This window comes from Eleutherodactylus coqui, chromosome 2 (assembly GCF_035609145.1).
Source record: "Eleutherodactylus coqui strain aEleCoq1 chromosome 2, aEleCoq1.hap1, whole genome shotgun sequence".
Classification (NCBI taxonomy): Eukaryota; Metazoa; Chordata; class Amphibia; order Anura; family Eleutherodactylidae; genus Eleutherodactylus; species Eleutherodactylus coqui.
This window is the reverse complement of record NC_089838.1, coordinates 14942746-14959494: the sequence shown is the minus strand read 5'-3', so window position 1 is coordinate 14959494 and position 16749 is coordinate 14942746. Positions and strand designations below refer to the sequence as shown.

General features: G+C 48.2%; 1 protein-coding gene across 5 annotated transcripts in view; it reads right to left on the bottom strand.

Moving 5' to 3' along the window:
• The window catches only part of TCOF1 (treacle ribosome biogenesis factor 1), a 56053-nt gene that overhangs the window by 15101 nt on the left and 24203 nt on the right, over window positions 1-16749 (bottom strand). For 2 of the 5 annotated variants that reach the window (XM_066590392.1, XM_066590395.1), the window contains exons 11-21: window positions 15601-15747; window positions 14001-14111; window positions 13730-13873; window positions 13365-13484; window positions 11956-12108; window positions 10261-10404; window positions 9825-9962; window positions 7749-7928; window positions 2876-3037; window positions 1086-1211; window positions 814-1002 (exon numbers count right to left, since the gene is read on the bottom strand). In XM_066590392.1, the coding sequence (XP_066446489.1) occupies window positions 814-1002; window positions 1086-1211; window positions 2876-3037; window positions 7749-7928; window positions 9825-9962; window positions 10261-10404; window positions 11956-12108; window positions 13365-13484; window positions 13730-13873; window positions 14001-14111; window positions 15601-15747 (1614 nt within the window). Of the gene's footprint in view, window positions 1-813; window positions 1003-1085; window positions 1212-2875; window positions 3038-7748; window positions 7929-9824; window positions 9965-10260; window positions 10405-11955; window positions 12109-13364; window positions 13485-13729; window positions 13874-14000; window positions 14112-15600; window positions 15748-16749 lie in introns of all 5 variants that reach the window. The other 3 variants (XM_066590393.1, XM_066590396.1, XM_066590397.1) reach the window with 3 other exon arrangements.

The following is a 16749-nucleotide window of genomic DNA, read 5'->3' as shown; positions in this document are numbered from 1 at the left end:
TCTGTATGTGCAAAGCAGTAAGGGAAGCTGAACGCTATGTGCGCATCAAACAAGGACCCCCATAGATAAGCAAGTAAACCATTTATTAACCCCTAGGTTGCCCTCACACCAGGTATTAACCCCTTTTTACCCTCGGTGACATTAACCTCTCCACCACCTCATCCACAGGAAACATGTTAATCATTATGAAGTTTTGTGCTCTATATGGGGCATCCCCAGCTGCCAGAAGGAGACCAACGGAGGTGAAAGTGCACGGGCTCTAAAAATCCGCCACGCGCCTCTGAATGAGCCCCGACAGTGTGGGCAATCTCACGCACGGAAGATCTGATGCAGAAATCCCCATCACTGCAGCATTTGTCTTTATGGGGCTTGCAGAAATCTACGAGCATGCTGGGAGACCGCCCCATTAAAAGGGGTTGTTTGGGAATTAGTTCAGCTGATTAGGATAGGTCATCAATAGCTGATCGGAGGTCCACAGCTTGGCATGCCCGACGAGGAGGCGATTCCAGGCATAGCTGTCAGTACAGGTAGCCGATTGTGCCGCCGGTACTGCAGCACTCCTGACGGCCAAGCGTTTCTTAGGGATACCCGTCCAATCAAGTTCACCTGGACGGGGCAAGTTGGCCCACATTCTTTTACCAAAAATGTGCAATTTTACTGAGATATTAAATGTGTATCAGTGCTAAGTGTTTCTGCCCCGTTAAGTCGTTAATGCCCGAAGCCCTCGACGCCTTTAGGACTTATGGAAAACTATTTTTAGGCCACCCATTTTTTTTGCACCCAATCTGTTCCATAACCACAACTAGCGCGTACCGTAGATGCTTCCTCGTCCGTTGAGCTCGTTTCAGAAGACTCGCTTGACCCCTTTGCGGCTTCTTGCGTCAGCGCAACAGCAGCTTTATCTTGTCCTGCAGACTTGCCTTTTTCCACCTGGGATGCTTTTGGTGTTTGGCCTGCTCCCTTTTTGGCCACTGCCTTAGGAGTTGTTGTTGGAGTTCCAACCTAGTCGTCACAGCATTAGTTAAATCGGCAGCTACAAAAATAAACGACGGCAGATGCCATTCTACTTCATCCCCATATCATACCTGCTTAGCTTGTGCCGTCTTCACAGTCTTTCCCCCCTTTGCAGGCAACTCTGCTTTACCCTTGGCTGGGCTGGCTAAAAACGGAGTGGACGTCAACAGGGGAGTTCGCGAAGACACCTTAGGTTTCTTACATAAAACATAGCAATGGTTAGGAAATTATCACAAGCGGCATCGTGTAGCATTTACAATATACACTGGCATGCCAAAACTCTTGGGATAGCAACATGTAAACTGCTTGTAAAGTGGCGTTACCTCCGTTGATGCTTGGGAATGCCCAAACCTGTATAAACTGTTAGATTGAACACTGGCCAGAATGCCCATGGCAAGCGGACGTAAAATACTGGAGTTCAAATGAGACATGATAGTGGATGCCAGATGGATGGGGCATGCCATTGCTGAAGTTGTGCAGGCATTTAACCCTTTCCAATCCATTTATTTTTTCTCATCCATTCTCCCCCAGCTCCAAATAAATTGGAGCTGGGGAGAATGGATGAGAAAAAAAAAAATACATTTTCCCTTCACCCTCCTGATCTGACAGAGTTCAGGAGGGTGCAGGTGCTCACTGCACCGTGGGGGGAATGTGGAAGTAATACTTCCACATTCTCCCTTCTGCCTCCTGACTCGGCGATCATGTGACCGCTGGTGTCAGGTGGCACCCAGCCGTCACATGATCGCTGGGCCGGGAGGCAGAAGGGAGAATGCGGAAGTATTACTTCCGCATTCCCCCCACGGTGCAGGCTCCCAGCTTGGCGATCATGTGACCGCTGAGGTCAGGTAACACCGGTGGTCACATGATCGCCGGCCGGAATATCTCTTCATTACATAGTGCTAATTGAGCACTATGTAATCTGTAAAGGAGACGGGGGTCCTTGATGAGGATCAGTGCAGGACCACATCTGCATCCGATGTGTCTGATGATCGGGTGCAGATGGACTCCTGCACTGCAGTGTCGGGCCTGTCCCGACATCGGAGCTGTGGAGGAAAATGATGTCGGGGCAGGCCCGACATCTGATTGGAAAGGGTAAACATTCCTCAATCCACAGGATTACGTGTACCGGGAATATATCTTAGAGGCTATTACCATCCACAGGAGATTAATCATCACGAGCGGTGGCACATGGCTAGAATTGCATGTCTGAACAGACAAGCAACTTTGTGAAAGAAAGAAACTGTGTGAGAAATCCCATTCAATGCAGGAGGCCCCAGACACCCCGCAGGTCAGCGCAGCGTTCTGTAGCTGCCATGGCATATGGGAGCAGAAGACCCACCAGAGCGCCTCTTATTACAACACCAGACAGAATCTCAGCTGGGCTCATGAGGTTGCCAACTTGACCCTAAGTGGACCGTCGGCACGTGGCGGGGTCCGATGAGTCACAAATGGTTTGCGCTGATGGCAGAGTTTGTGCGTAGTGTAGACCCCATGAAGCCATGGACCCCAGTTGTCCACAAGACACTGTGCACACAATGAAGGAATAATGCACCGTGCCATCAGGTCCAAGTTATCCAGAATTGGTGTGAGGAACGTTCAGGCAAGTTCCTATGAATAGTGTGGCCTGCACATTCACCCGACAGGAGCATATTTTTGAGATGTGGTGAAAAAGTTCATTCACAGGGCTGTGGGTGGCTATTCCGAGAACATGGCTCCACATCCCTCCGGTCATGGAACCAATGCCTCATCGAGTTACGGCACTTTGCTGGGTTAGGGGGGGGCTCCTACATGATATTACTTCCTGTCCCGTGACTTTTGGCATGTGAGTTTATATTGGCTACTAATGTAGCTCACTGAGTACCTGAATTCTTGCTGGCTCCTGTTCGCTATCTGATGAATCACTGCTATCCGAGCTCTCCGCCGCCGCAGCAGGCTTTGGGTCTGTGACAGTCTTGCTTTTGGCTTCTGGTTGCAGGGACAGTTTTGTTGCTCTTTGTTTAGGTGTCAAGGAACTAAACGATGCCTGGAGGTGGAAGAAACAGAATTACTGAAATTAAAAGGAATGGCTCACTTATCACCTCAATGCATCCAAAATAAAACCTGGAGCAACTCTGCCATTATTATTAATCCCTTCCCCGTCTGTGATGTACAGATACGTTAGAGATGCAGGCTGGGTAGGAAGCAAACTCACACTTTATACTCAGCAGGTGCCATCCGTTTCTGACAGCCGTGGGTGCAGATAGCTCCAGTTGTGGCTGTTGGACAGCTTACACACCCAGCCAATCCTGACCGTGGCATGTAAACTGTCAGATGAGACAAACCATAAGAAAGAAAGTACCAGCTAGAAGCGGGCCACAGAGGCTCCCTCTGGAGCAAAACACCAGGGTAGCAAGGCACAAACAATTGGGTGGGTGCTGAAAGGTCCATTGTAGGACCCAGCGGGAATGTAAAGAGAAGGCTATAACATGAATCCACCGCTAGAAGGTCCGAGGCGTGATGCTAAACTGACAGTGAAGCATCCAATGGAACGACATACACCCCCAGAGGGCGAGCTCTTGCTTCTCTTCAGGAACACCCTTGCCAAGGCCAAAGATGGAAGGTCAACGGAAGAATGGCAATATCCTAGATAACAGCAAAGGTTTGAGATCACTTAAGTGGAAGGAAAAGTCAGAGCAGATTACAGAGGGACTACCAGGAGAAGGTAAGTAAACCACGACCTGAGGAATATCCCATGAAAAAAAGGTTGGTGGGAGGTAGGCAGAGCAAGGGTCACACCAACGATACCTGGTAACTGAGGGAACCCTGATCTTCTAGCGGGCCAGAGAGCAGGTAGAAAAAGGGTCTTTCCGTTGCTGGCGGGCAAAGGGGAAAACTGATCTTATGATTGATCCAATGTCGGAGAGGACGGTCTACTTTGACTGAATGAGTGAAGGACTCACCCCTTGTAATGATACCTTCTCAATCAAGGATGTTGGCAAGCCCATTGTGCACTCCAGGGATGCAAACTGCCAAGGGGCTGGAAAGTGGATCTGCACACATTGACTAATGTCTCGTGCGATTCGGACATGACCATGGCAATGCAGACTCTACTCGATCCCCTAAGAAAGTGGCATTTGGAATGGAACGCAGAGTGAACAGGAGGGGAGTCTGAAGCTGGAGGGAAGGAAAGATGGTTTGAAGTTCAAAGACGATGGTGGATTCGTGTAGGGATTATATATCCATTAAGATCCTACTCCACCTATGTGTGAGATTATGGATAAATACCGGAACAGCAGCAGAGAAAGGTCCAGGGCCCATGTGGCGAGGGGAGAGACCTAATTAGATGAAATGAGGTCAGAGATGCATCAAGTCTAGAAAGCTCATGGATCTCCTCCAGCAAGTTAAAGGGGTTGTCCCGAGGCAGCAAGTGGGTCTATACACTTCTGCATGGCCATAATAATGCACTTTGTAATGTACATTGTGCATTAATTATGAGCCATACAGAAGTTATAAAAAGTTTTATACTTACCTGCTCCGTTGCTGGCGTCCTCGTCTCCATGGTGCCGACTAATTTTCGCCATCCGATGGCCAAATTAGCCGCGCTTGCGCAGTCCGGGTCTTCTCCTCTTCTCTATGGGGCTCCGTGTAGCTCCGCCCCGTCACGTGCCGATTCCAGCCAATCAGGAGGCTGGAATCGGCAATGGACCGCACAGAAGCCCTGCGGTCCATGAAGACAGAGGATCCCGGCGGCCATCTTCAGCAGGTGAGTATGAAGACGCCGGACCGCCGGGATTCAGGTAAGCGCTGTGCGGGTGGGTTTTTTAACCCCTGCATCGGGGTTGTCTCGCGCCGAACGGGGGGGGGGGGGGTTTAAAAAAAAAAAAAAACCCGTTTCGGCGCGGGACATCTCCTTTAAGATGGTGCCCGGTGAGAATTGGGATCAAGAAGCCAAACTGCCCAAGGTCTGCATACAATAGAAACAGAATTCTCTACAGTCCTGGTGAAGTACTTGTGTAGAAGAAGACAGAGCCGATTCTACCAGCAATGCAAGAAGAGTTATTCTCTGCCTTGGGAAGACAACAAGGCGCCTCCTACATATAGAATAGTAGAAGGTCTGGATAGTAAGTAGGACAAGACAAACTAGACCCTGCAGTCCGGCGTCATCACAATCTTACCCAAGCAGAGGAAGCTTCAGAAAATAATGGAATGATTTGCCAATGTTGCAATGGGGTCTAATTAGAATTTGCCACAGAGAACCATGCTGAACACGTCAACTTCAGGATCTCAAAATGCAATGCAAGGGGAAACCCCTTATGAGGAAGAACGTCTTCAGATGCGGTTCCTTGCAGCCCGCAAAACAGTCCACCATAACAAACACACCTAAGGGATAAAAATAGGCGGATCTGGGGTGAGAATTATTCCCTGGTGAGAACATGGTGATGGGGCACCCGATGCTCACAGGAAGGATTGTGGACTGCATAAGACAAGTCCTGGGCTTAGCAAGGGGATGAAAGGGGAGACCCCACAAGGAACTGCACAATTTGAGAACAACATGGCTGACTGATGCTAGCCTCATGTTATAGAAGTCATCACCCAAGCCCACAGGCAGATTTGAATTGGGGACGATCCGCAATTCAAGCCGCCCAGAGGGAGACAATGGCGTCCGCAGCTTCATTAAAGCATGCAGATTTCTTTTGCGGACCTTTTAGTCCCGCACAGATGGCTTCCATTGAAATAAAGCTGTCCGATATTAAATTACGGACGGACCACCGACTCCGCAGGAAAACAGGAGGTTTAACAAAAAAAAAAATTAAGAATCTCTACTGTGGACGTGTGCGGAAGTGCGGGTCGGCGCATCGCTGCACATGCACAGCCAAGACCCGGATAGGCAAGCACGGTCCTCGGCTGCGGGCAGGGTTGGATTCCGCCGCAGGCTCCCACATGCGGAGTCCAACCAGCCCGTGGCCATGAGGCCTAAGGGAGAGTCTGGTGGGGCTGGCTGTCTGATGTGAGCACAATTGGGTGGCTATGACAGTCCCATCAGGGGAACGAGGTGGAAGGGATCTCTCCTCTCTCTCTGGGAGGGGCCAAAACAGGCACGTCACAGCGGGGAGGAGCCAAAAGCTGGAGCGGGGTCGAAGGACGCTAATACTCGAACGAGCATCAAGCTCGGCAGACATGATATATCGTATACATGAAGGGGAACGGGTGGGTAATAGATGCCTTTAGTAGGCGAGTATTAATATCAGTTACGTAATCTAGTTACCTAGTTGTGTCGGCTACAGAGATTGACCATTGTACCATTCCTGCCCTTGGGAAGGGATGAAGAAGCCGTATGTATGGTGGTGACAAAAGCAGCATAATCAAACACAAGCATTAGGATTAATTCTATCAGTTCCACTTTTTGAAGTCGTGCAGTGGCCTTCAGTGCATCGAGTGGCAGATATAGCGTCTAGCAGTACTAGAATTACTCCTCCCATGAACTTGGGCAACTAGATGGCTGATGTGTGCCATAACTGTGCAGTTCTACGTAGTCATGTCAGATGCCAAGTCAAGTCTCAATGTGATTATCCTTCTTATGGAAAGGGGGCAATGAAGAAGCCCAGTGTCAGTGTCCATGAAGTCCTGCCCGTACAAGCCCAGAGTTGTGGGGAGAAGAAGGGAAGTGCCCGGGCTGGAGGTTAAAGGGACTGATGGTCTACAGTGAAATCAGAAGAGGACGCTCTGTGGGAGGAAGACTAAGCCCTGTGAGCACGTGACCGGCCTGAGAAACCACAGCCTAGATTAGCAGCGCGGGCCCAATTGTATATGTCACGTCGGCAGCAGCGCAGGACAGATACTCCGTGATGGCCCCTCTGCTGGCAAGGCGTATAGAGCAACTGGGAAGACCATGATCGGCAGGTGAGCTGTGGAGCTTCTGATGCCGCTTTTCTGCCCCCCCCCCCCCCTCTACTAACCTCTGGCAACTCTGCTCCTCATGGCCCCGCTCGACTAAGTACTTCGTCCCGACCAGTTTAACCCCCCCCCCCTCTGGCAACTCCGCCCCCCCACTGTAGTGATTCATTTGTCCCAACCACTTTACACACACACTGATACAGCAGGAGGGCAGCTCCCACTATGGCCGAATTACCACCACTCCTAGCCGCTGGCTGTATCCGCGATTCCAAACACTGACCCTAACCGGCAGCTTCTCATGTGGCGTCTTGTAGGCAATGCGCTCCTCCATGCCCCGCTGGACTGCCTCCTTCGTGCAGTCAATTTCACCATTAATTCACCCCCGCTGATAGGCGCTGGGCAACCATTCATGCACGGAACTCCTGCATGGCAAAGCAGGATGCATGTATCTGGCGTCCTGTTGCCATGACGACGCGCCGAGTACACTACAGAGGGAGCTCCCTCCCTCTGTGCATGCTTTACAGGTCTCTACCCAGCTGTTCTCGACAGCTAAGTTAAGGTGTGCATCCACAAGCCAATCCTAAACTGTGGGCGTTTCCTGTAGCTCTGACCGGCCAGCCCACAATTCCAGCCATAACTCTGGTGGAGACAAGATGCATCTGTACCAACAAGTCCCTCCATGTATGCAAATAGGGAGAGACTTAACAGTGATTTTACGCTGCTCTCTGGGGTCACGGCGATGATCTCCATACAGGGCCAATCTTGAAAGGCTCAGTGTCTCTAATTAAGGGGTCATTCAGTGTAAACAAGGAAGTTCGCAGTCCATTGACACAGGAATTTTTCCAATACTAAATACTGACCTGGGCAGACGGAAGGTCCCCATCTGAAGAATCACTTGTCTCAGAAGTCTCGGCTGCCGGCACTTGGAGCGCTGGGGCTTTACTGGTCACAGGAGTTTTCTTGGTAGCACTACGTGATGCTGCAGATGGACTTGCTGCAGCTTTACTAAGCGATACGGCGACAACTTTTGTTTTCTGTGTCTGCGCAGACAGAAGTAAAGGAATCAGACTTGGTCAAGTGCAAGGAAAATAAAGCACTTCACTTTTTAACCACTCCTAATTAGTTATCAGGGCAGCTGGGGGTAGCAGGATTACAACAGCCCCTGCATTGCTGGATTACAGCAGGTCACTAGGACCGGCTCCACATCACTCAGGACATATAACAAAAGGCGCTTCCTTTATTGTCCCTCTATTAACCCTTTCCAATCCACTGTCTGACGTCTGAAGACATTCTGATTGAAGGCGGCACAGCTCCGATGTCGGAAGGCGTCCGGCAGGGTATTCTTACTGTATATTACTGGCCGCTCTGTTGTCGGGGGCCTCTCTGGCATGTCACATACCGCAGTACTGGCTCTAGCCAGCAGATGGCGCCATTGTATAGTGGCCGAAAGAGAAAAACCCATAGGAATCCCTGAATCCAAAGTTGGATTGCAAAGGGTTAATACCTTTTCTGACAAATTTTATTCTGTGGGTCGCTGGGATTAGAGCAATACCAAATTTGCTTTTTGAGGCTTTTTTTTTTGCTGTAATACCTAAAAAAAATTTTTTGTCGCTGTTGACTGCCATAACTTTGTTATCTTTCGATTGACGTAGTTCCATGAGGGCCTGTTTTTTGCAGGATAAGTCGTGGTATCTACGGGTACGATTTTGGAGTACATGCAACTTTTTGATCGCTTTTTATTACTTTTTTTTGGTTTCTTAGAGACTTAGGGTGACCAAAAAAAAAAGTGATCATGGGGGCAGCACTGGCCAATGAGAGCAGAGGTAGGTGTCTTAGATTAATAATGCATACTAATGCAGTGTGCATGAGGTAGTCATTGAAGCAGATCGGACATCTTTGTTCAGGACCAGTCGCTTTAATGATAGGGAGGTCTCTGCTGTAACAAAACAGAAGATGAGCCGGATGAGCAGACATCAGTATATGGACAAAGGAGTAATTCCGCTGCTCTAGCATATTTTTCGTGGAACCACCATGGAAGATGAGGCAGATGGGCTGCCCAGGAGTACAACATAAGGTCAGTGAGTGGCGATCTCCCTCCTCCCACTTTGTACAGAGACTGTTGTCCATATCTAAAGCAGTAGATGGTAGGAGAAGTCAACTCTTCCTTTGCTTAGTGTCGCCCCCTAGTGGCAGGAGCTATACCCAAGGTCCTCACTGTGTTCACTAATGACATTGGCGAAAAATCCAAATCATCTGTCCATCGGATAGGTGATAACTTTATGATCAGTGGGACCCCTGCTAATCCGGAGAACACACATGCTCCACCGACGCAGGAACTGTTGGGACCCTCGCTCTTGTGATCAGTGGAAGTCCCAGTGGTCAAAGCCCCACCGACCATAAAGTTATCTCCTCAGATGGGTAGGGAATAAACTTTAGATTTTGGTAGAACCCTTTTAAGCAGATTTTTATAGGGGGTCGTTTTTTCTTTAACCCCAGCACACTTGATTTCTTTACACGTTAAGTTGGCAAAGTATGTGGTTCCTGGGAAATCAGTGGACGATTCTGGTTTAAAGGGGTCGTCCAAGTATCTTATTCTTTAAATGGCCGGGCATGTTAGAAAATGAAAAGAAGAAGTGGTACTTACCTCTCTCCTCCTCCTCTTCCCAGGAAACAGTTGAGCGGCTCCAGTGAAGACCCCGCTGTCAGCACAGACTGGATGTCAGGTGACCAGTGCAGCCCCAGAATCCCCATCCCAAACTCCTGGCATCATGGCACCCAGATGCGAGCACTGATGCCAGGAGAATGGGAGACGATGCGGCGGTCTCCAATTGGTTGCAGTGGTCACCCATCTGGTCGGAGATTTTTAATAATAAGACTATCCTCAAAAACGGCTTCATTTTTTATCTATATGCATTGCAACAACAAAAATAACGTACCGTTTTCTCTTCTAAGTCAGAGGAATCGCTGCTTTCAGAGTCAGCATCCGAGTCGGGAACATAGGCAGTGGTTGCCTCAGATGGCTTCACTGGTGGGGTTCCTGCGCTTAGAGTTGAAACTTTCACAGCAGAACTAGGCTAGAAGTAAAAAAACAGTCAAAATATTAGCCAACGTTTCCCAGTAGGAAAACCCAAAACTTATACAACATTCAGCAATAGGTCATCCATGCCCAGTGGAGGAGGTAATGCTTTGACCCCTGCTGTTTGCTAGAATGAGGTGGCAGAAGATCTGTACCCTCTTCGCTACATAGCTAGGGAAATCTAAAGCGCTCTGCCGGTCAGTCATAGCGATCAACAGGGGTCACGGCGGTCAGTGTTGCACAAACAGAGGCATCTCTATGCTCTTGCAGTCCATGTCATTCATGCTAGCAGCTACCTCATCATCATCACTGTCCGATTCCTCGCTGGTCTCATCAACCACATTCTGGGTGGACGTTCTCACTGCTGCAGTGCCGTCATGGGACGCTGGGGTCAGAGCTGTAGATTTGGCATTGGACTTCCCGTTTGCGGCTGGAGTTGCCTTTGGTTAAAGGCAACACAAATGATATTGAAATAGGTACAAGCGCAAAACTGCAATCCTAGCTAAGAGACTAAAGCGCTCCGACGTTTCCGTATAAACGCTGAGCCGTTGCGTCTCTCCACTGTAGTAGATGACATTTCCCCATTCCCACAGAAGCATCGCCCTTTGATGGGTATGTATTTAACAGGTCAGCCCCTCCCAATGCTTGTTGGCTGCAGAGCCCGCTGAACACAAATACATGCAAGAGGCTGCAGCACCGAGCGTTCTGTGGAAGGCCAAACCAGTGAGAGACTGGCGCAGCGAGTCCATTTACGATGCAGTGCGTTCACGGATAGTGAACTGCTGCGGATTTTGGTGCAGGTCTGCACCCCTTCGACTCAAAGGATGAAATCTGCAATAGATCGCTGCAAAAACCATCTGCACCAAGTAGTGAGGATTTTGATGCAGATCCACACCAAAACCCCCCAATGTGTGAACGGACCCCGTGTGTGATAGCATTAAGTGGGAGGGCAAACTGTTGAAAGTTGTTCGCTAGTCAATTACCTTTTTACACCAGACGATAATCAACCGGCAACTATTTTCTAGGCGACTGGTGAACAAATTCTCACTTGTTTGGTGGCGGTGTTTATGCAGAACTGTCGCTTACAGTCGCTCCATCACGCAGCCATTTGGAAGATACGGAAATAGTAACCGCACTCTTATGAAAGCTGACTGAAAGAAAATCTAACTTGTTGCCCAAAAGAACCAATCACAGCGCAGCTTTCATTTCTAATACTGCTGAGGTAAAATGAAAGCTGCGCTGTGATTGGTTGCTGTTGGTTGGCCCACCCTGTAGGGGTGTCCCATATAAAGCCAACCTGATGACAAGCAGCTTAGGCTGATTTAGATTTAATCTGTAAGGTGACCCCAATACTGCTTCTCCCCAACAGCAAATGAGTTTCCCCTGATAATAGCGGACCATACGGGGCACCCTAAAAACAGCTAATCATTTAGACCCTTAAACTCCTGGCCTCTTTTTGATCTCAGTTCTGACCAGCTCAGATGATCTTAGCTTTATATGGTCTCAAATTAAGTCAGATTCTCAGTCTGTGTGATGCTGTTACATAGATCTACCACAGAAACTGCCTAGTGGTGTGCCCAGTCACTGATGATGATCACACAACCCCTGCCACAGTTATAATAGAGGATATCACAGCTCACCCTTCTGACCGTACACTTATGGGCTGTAACGTATTCAGGTAAAGATGGAAGGTAACAAGGTATAGTCTTCGCTAAGGTTGTGCTAATACATCATGGGGTAGATGTAAAATATCTCAGCCTCAAGATGGTGCCCGATAAGCATCAGACAGGGGGCTGCACTGGATGGAAGAGGGCTCAATACACAGTGTGACAATTAGGTGATGGTAGGGGTGGGAAAATGTGTTTTCAGCAGAGTGGCCCTTTAAGTACATACAGTTAATCTGCGATTCACAAAATGTGCATACTGAACCAAACTAAGCCGAGGGACGGAAGGAGAAGCACAGGCTGGAGCGTGCTATGAAGCAGTAATACCTTAGCAAGTGGCTCGTAAGTATCGGAATCCTCTGTTTCTGAGCTGTCATCGGCAGGCAGTGTGGCTTTGGCCTTTGCAGCCACTGCTATGGGCTGCTTGGCACCGGGGGTCCGCGTCTTCACAGCCGACGCTCGCAGAGGACTGGCAGTTTTCTGATAAAAATAAGTGAAGTAAGTAGGCTATGATGAAACGCACGATATACTGATGAGACAGATAGAGGTCCCATACATTGGGACCCGAGAGACATTAACGTACGGCACATGTCAAGGTGCGAAACTCTCCAACATCTCACGTCCCCAGTATAAACCTTAATGCTATGTTACGTCCTGCTGCCTCGCTGTATGTATGAAGAGAGATCGTGCGGCGATCTCCTTCCATACAATACGGGCGCCAGCTGTTTCTTACAGCTCCCGGCAGCAACAGCACCGATAAGCAGCGCAGCTGATCGGAGCAGTTAGCCCTTTAAAATGCTATAGTCAATTCTGACAGCGGCATTTAAATCCCCCCCGTACAAAAAGTCGCATGTATTCCAAAATGGTACCAACGCAAACTACAGGACGTCCTGTGAAACATGAGCCCCCGAACAACTATGAAGACGGAAAAATAAAAGTTATTGCACTCAGAAGACGGACAGAAAAAAAATATATAAAAAAATAAAATCTTTGAAAAAAAAAAAATGTAGTACAGCAAAAAACAAAAAAAAAACAAAACACAAACTAAGTTTGGTATAGAAACAAGACGCACTGAAAGATGGCGGAATTTTGCTTTTTCTTCATTTTACTTCACTAGTTTTTTTTTCTTCATTGTACTCCACTTAGAATTTATTTTTTTTAAGTTTTTCAGTACATTAAATAGCACCAATGAAAAATGCAACTTGTCCTGCATAAAACAAGCCCTCGTACAGCGGCGTCGATAGATAGAGGAGCTATGATTTTTTAAAATAGGAAAAAACAAAAAAAATTGTCCATGTCCTTAAGGGGTTAATGTTGTACTACATTTAAAAATTTTTTTGGATTTGGCTACGACTGTACTAATCCACATAATAAAGATAACATGTGGTTTTTCTTAAATCTTGGGTCGTTTAAGTAAACGCCCGTCAAAAGTTGCATTTTTTCTCTATTTCTTCTCACTTAGAAATGTTTACGTCTTCCCGGAGCGGTCTCATCACAAACCCCTTAATATGATCAGCTAACTGGCATGGGCTTCCAAGACCTCCCGCAAACCACTTCTTTTGTCAAATGAAGCCAGACATTTTCCTTGCGGGGTCTACTGCATTGATACAACTCCACGCCAGCCATTTGTATGAATGGGCTGAGCCGCTACGGGCTGACATGCCTCAGCACAGAATAGAAGCAGAAGGCGTCCCCAACCCCCTTTACTACAAGCTGCAGTAACATTATGCCAATACCTTCACCCCTTGATCCTCGTCACTATCAGAGGAGTCGTCTTCGGAGGACTCATCTGCTGCGGCCTTCTGACCGGCGGATGGAGCTTTCACACTTGATGCTGGAAGCGGACTGGTAATTTTCTAAAGGAAACACAAATGCAATGATAGTACGATCCTCTTTAGGGAAATGTGTGGTATATGCAGGGTGGGAAACAAATCTGGACATACCCGTCTAACTATGTAAATAGGAGAAAAAAAAAAAAAATTCTTATTACTGCACCAGTTAAACGAATGTGTCCAGACTTTTGCCTCATGCTGTATTTCTCAGGGCTGCATATACGTCCAGCCATTTAGACAAGTTTGTTAGGACTGTGTATTGCCATTACCGTGGCGGCCGGCTTCTGGTCATTATGCTTATCCGTGTCTGAGCCGTTAGCTGCAGATGCTGAAGTTTGCAGCGGGGTCCGGGACTTTCCAGTTGCAGCACCCGTGGATGGCGTCTTTATAGCTGAAGTTTGACTGCTAATTCTCTGTTGTGATGCAAAGGTTTATGAAGACGGTTATCGTTGGTGATGTACAGGGATACGGAAGAGAATTCTAAGGGATGCACATCGCTTAATACAGGATCCCCCCGTTATAACTGTCTACCATTCGTACCTGGGACAGCGGCTCCTCATCACTATCCGAGTCGCCTGTCCCTGAAGAGTCTTCCGCAGGGGCGGGCAGAGACTTTGCTTTAGGCGAGGTAGCTACCGGGACAACTTTTTGCTGAAATGAAATCACATATACAGAGAGCTGGGATTACATTGTGGAGTGTAAATACCTTTGTGTTCGTACATGAAGGGGTGTGTTACTTCTAGAGGAGATAAGCGGCTGCCGGGCATCTACAGTGACAAGTACACCGACTGGCCAATTCAATTTTGGATTCAGTGTTTCCTAGGGGGCGCTCTTTCTGCCATTATACAATGGTGCCATCTGCTGGCTGGAGCCAGTACTGCGGTATTGGACATGCTGGAGAGGCCCCCCCTGTACGATTGAAGCGCCCGTAAGGAAATGAGACCCCAGAGAGCATAATGTCACGACACGTTTTCTGTGGATCAGTTTCAGTGTGAATCCACATTAGATGGGAAAAACCAGCGATCGGAGAGACTTCCAGCGAGGCCGGTCTTCAGTGCTGGACTAGCCGGGGGCAGGATGTCACGGCCAGCCTTGTGGGGGTTTCGCGGACAGCAGTGTGGATCAACGAAAAACAAAAGAGAGGTTCCCATGGATGTAAACAACTCATCGCCTGAAGCACAAGCAGAATGAATCGATGACCCCTTCTTGTCAGTTTTCATAGGGCAATATTCCTGCAGAACAATATTAGCACCTAGTAGAGTCTACACCGTGACGAACTGCTGCGGTTCTGAAGGGCAAAAAAGGGTCCCAAAGCGCTATTAGATGGGGGTCTCTATTAACCCTTTGCAATTCAATTTTGGATTCAGTGTTCCCTAGGGGGCTTTCTCTTTCTGCCATTATACAATGGCGCCATCTGCTGGCTAGAGCCAGTACGGCGGTATTGGACATGCTGGAGAGGCCCCCCCGACAACAGAGCGGCCAGTAATATAAAGTAAGAATACCCTGCCGGACGTCTTCTGACATCGGAGCTGTTACAGCCTTCAATCAGAATGTCTTCAGACGTCAGACAGTGGATTGGAAAGGGTTAAGGTAGAGATCCAGTGCATCATAAAATTCCACCATGTTCAATATAGGGGTGCAGTCAGAATAGCGTTACACTGCGAGATGGTCTACAAAGTCCCCCAGAATAACAAAGCAACACAAACATCATCCTCATCTAAAGCCAGCTTGAACTTGCAAAAAGTAAAATCGCCCAAAAATAACTGGCAGCATGGAGAGGGGTCCGTCTGCCGGTAAATACAACACTAAAAGGGAACCAGTATTAAATACGTGACATGGCTCAAAGTAATGGAACGTGGAGTCTGGGGAGCTGTGCTTCATACTCCCTGGGCACGCCGTTCCAGCACCGTGTCCCCCGCGCACCGGCAGCTTGACTCTTTCTGCAAGCACATCTCCCATAGAGAATGCAGAGAGTCAAGTTGATGGCACCTGTGAACTTTGTGAGGGCGCGGTGCTGGAACAAGACGAGCATGAAACACAGCCCTCCGGACTCCCAGTTCTCTCACTTTTGAGCCCCATAATGTAGTTTATGGGGCTCAAACACAACAGGTTCCCTTTAATTACATAAACACAATTTTACCTCAGGTGCCTTTACTTTCAATTCACCATCAGAATCATCGCTGGTCTCTGAGCTTTCAGCTCCGGCTGGTACAGCTGTGCCTGGCTTGGGAGCCTGGGAACCAGCAGTCTTTGCCCCTTTCTTTGGCGTTGTGGTGGTCTTCTGATTCTGTAAGACAAAAAAAAAAAAACATCAGATGAATAATTCAGGTGAGACACTCAATGTGCAGAAACATCTGCAACCTGTGCAACGACGACTGTGCGGACGCTGTGTGCGAAACATCTGCTGTTCTAGGAGACTGGCTGCAGCATTGCCAAGGGTGGGAAGTTGTGGCCATCCCTCGTTAATGCCGATGACAGGGACACACTCGGTTACCTCGCTGGTGTCAGACGGGCTCTGGAGGTTCCCTAGTGTAGTCCCGTTCTTGGACCTTAGGGTAACTGTATCTGCACTCACGTCGGTACCATCACGCACAGTCACTGCTGGCTCTACTTTATCTGGTGAAGCTGTAACCTCCGGCTCTGGGATTTTCTGCTCCAAGACGATAACGCAAATATGAGCGATTAGAAAAAGGTGAAACATAACGAGGAGGCGATATCACCAATGCAAAGTGGAGGAGTTGGCCACATAGGACACGTATGGGTGACTGCTCCAACTGGCATCGGGTTTGACAAAACCTTTTTTTCATTTTCCTTGCTGCAGAGGTAATCGGACTTTAATCTGCTCCAACCTCCCAAAATACATTAATTGGCTTGTATTTTAGTCCAGAGTTAAGTGTATTCGGTTGTTTTTTTTTCTCCTTTCTATGACCCACCCCCTGAACAGGTCATGAGTAGGTGATGGACGGGGGTCTGCCAGGGGATAGGTTATCAGTTAAGAAAGCCTGGAATACTCCTTTAAAGTGTAATTGCACTTTTTAAAAACTTGACAGAGCACCTGCTCAAGTTTTGATCAATCGGGATCCAGATGCCAAAACTCCCGCTGATCGCTCAAATGAAGGAGCCAATCAAAAAACTTTGACGTCGCTCTGATACGTCAAACATCTTAAAAAGTGCAATTACTCTTTAAATAGCAGTAAAAAAAAAAAAGTTGCACTGGATCCTTGGTCTAACACAATGCAGATCATAACCCCAAGGTGACAATTTTGAAGAATGTGTTGGATCATCATGG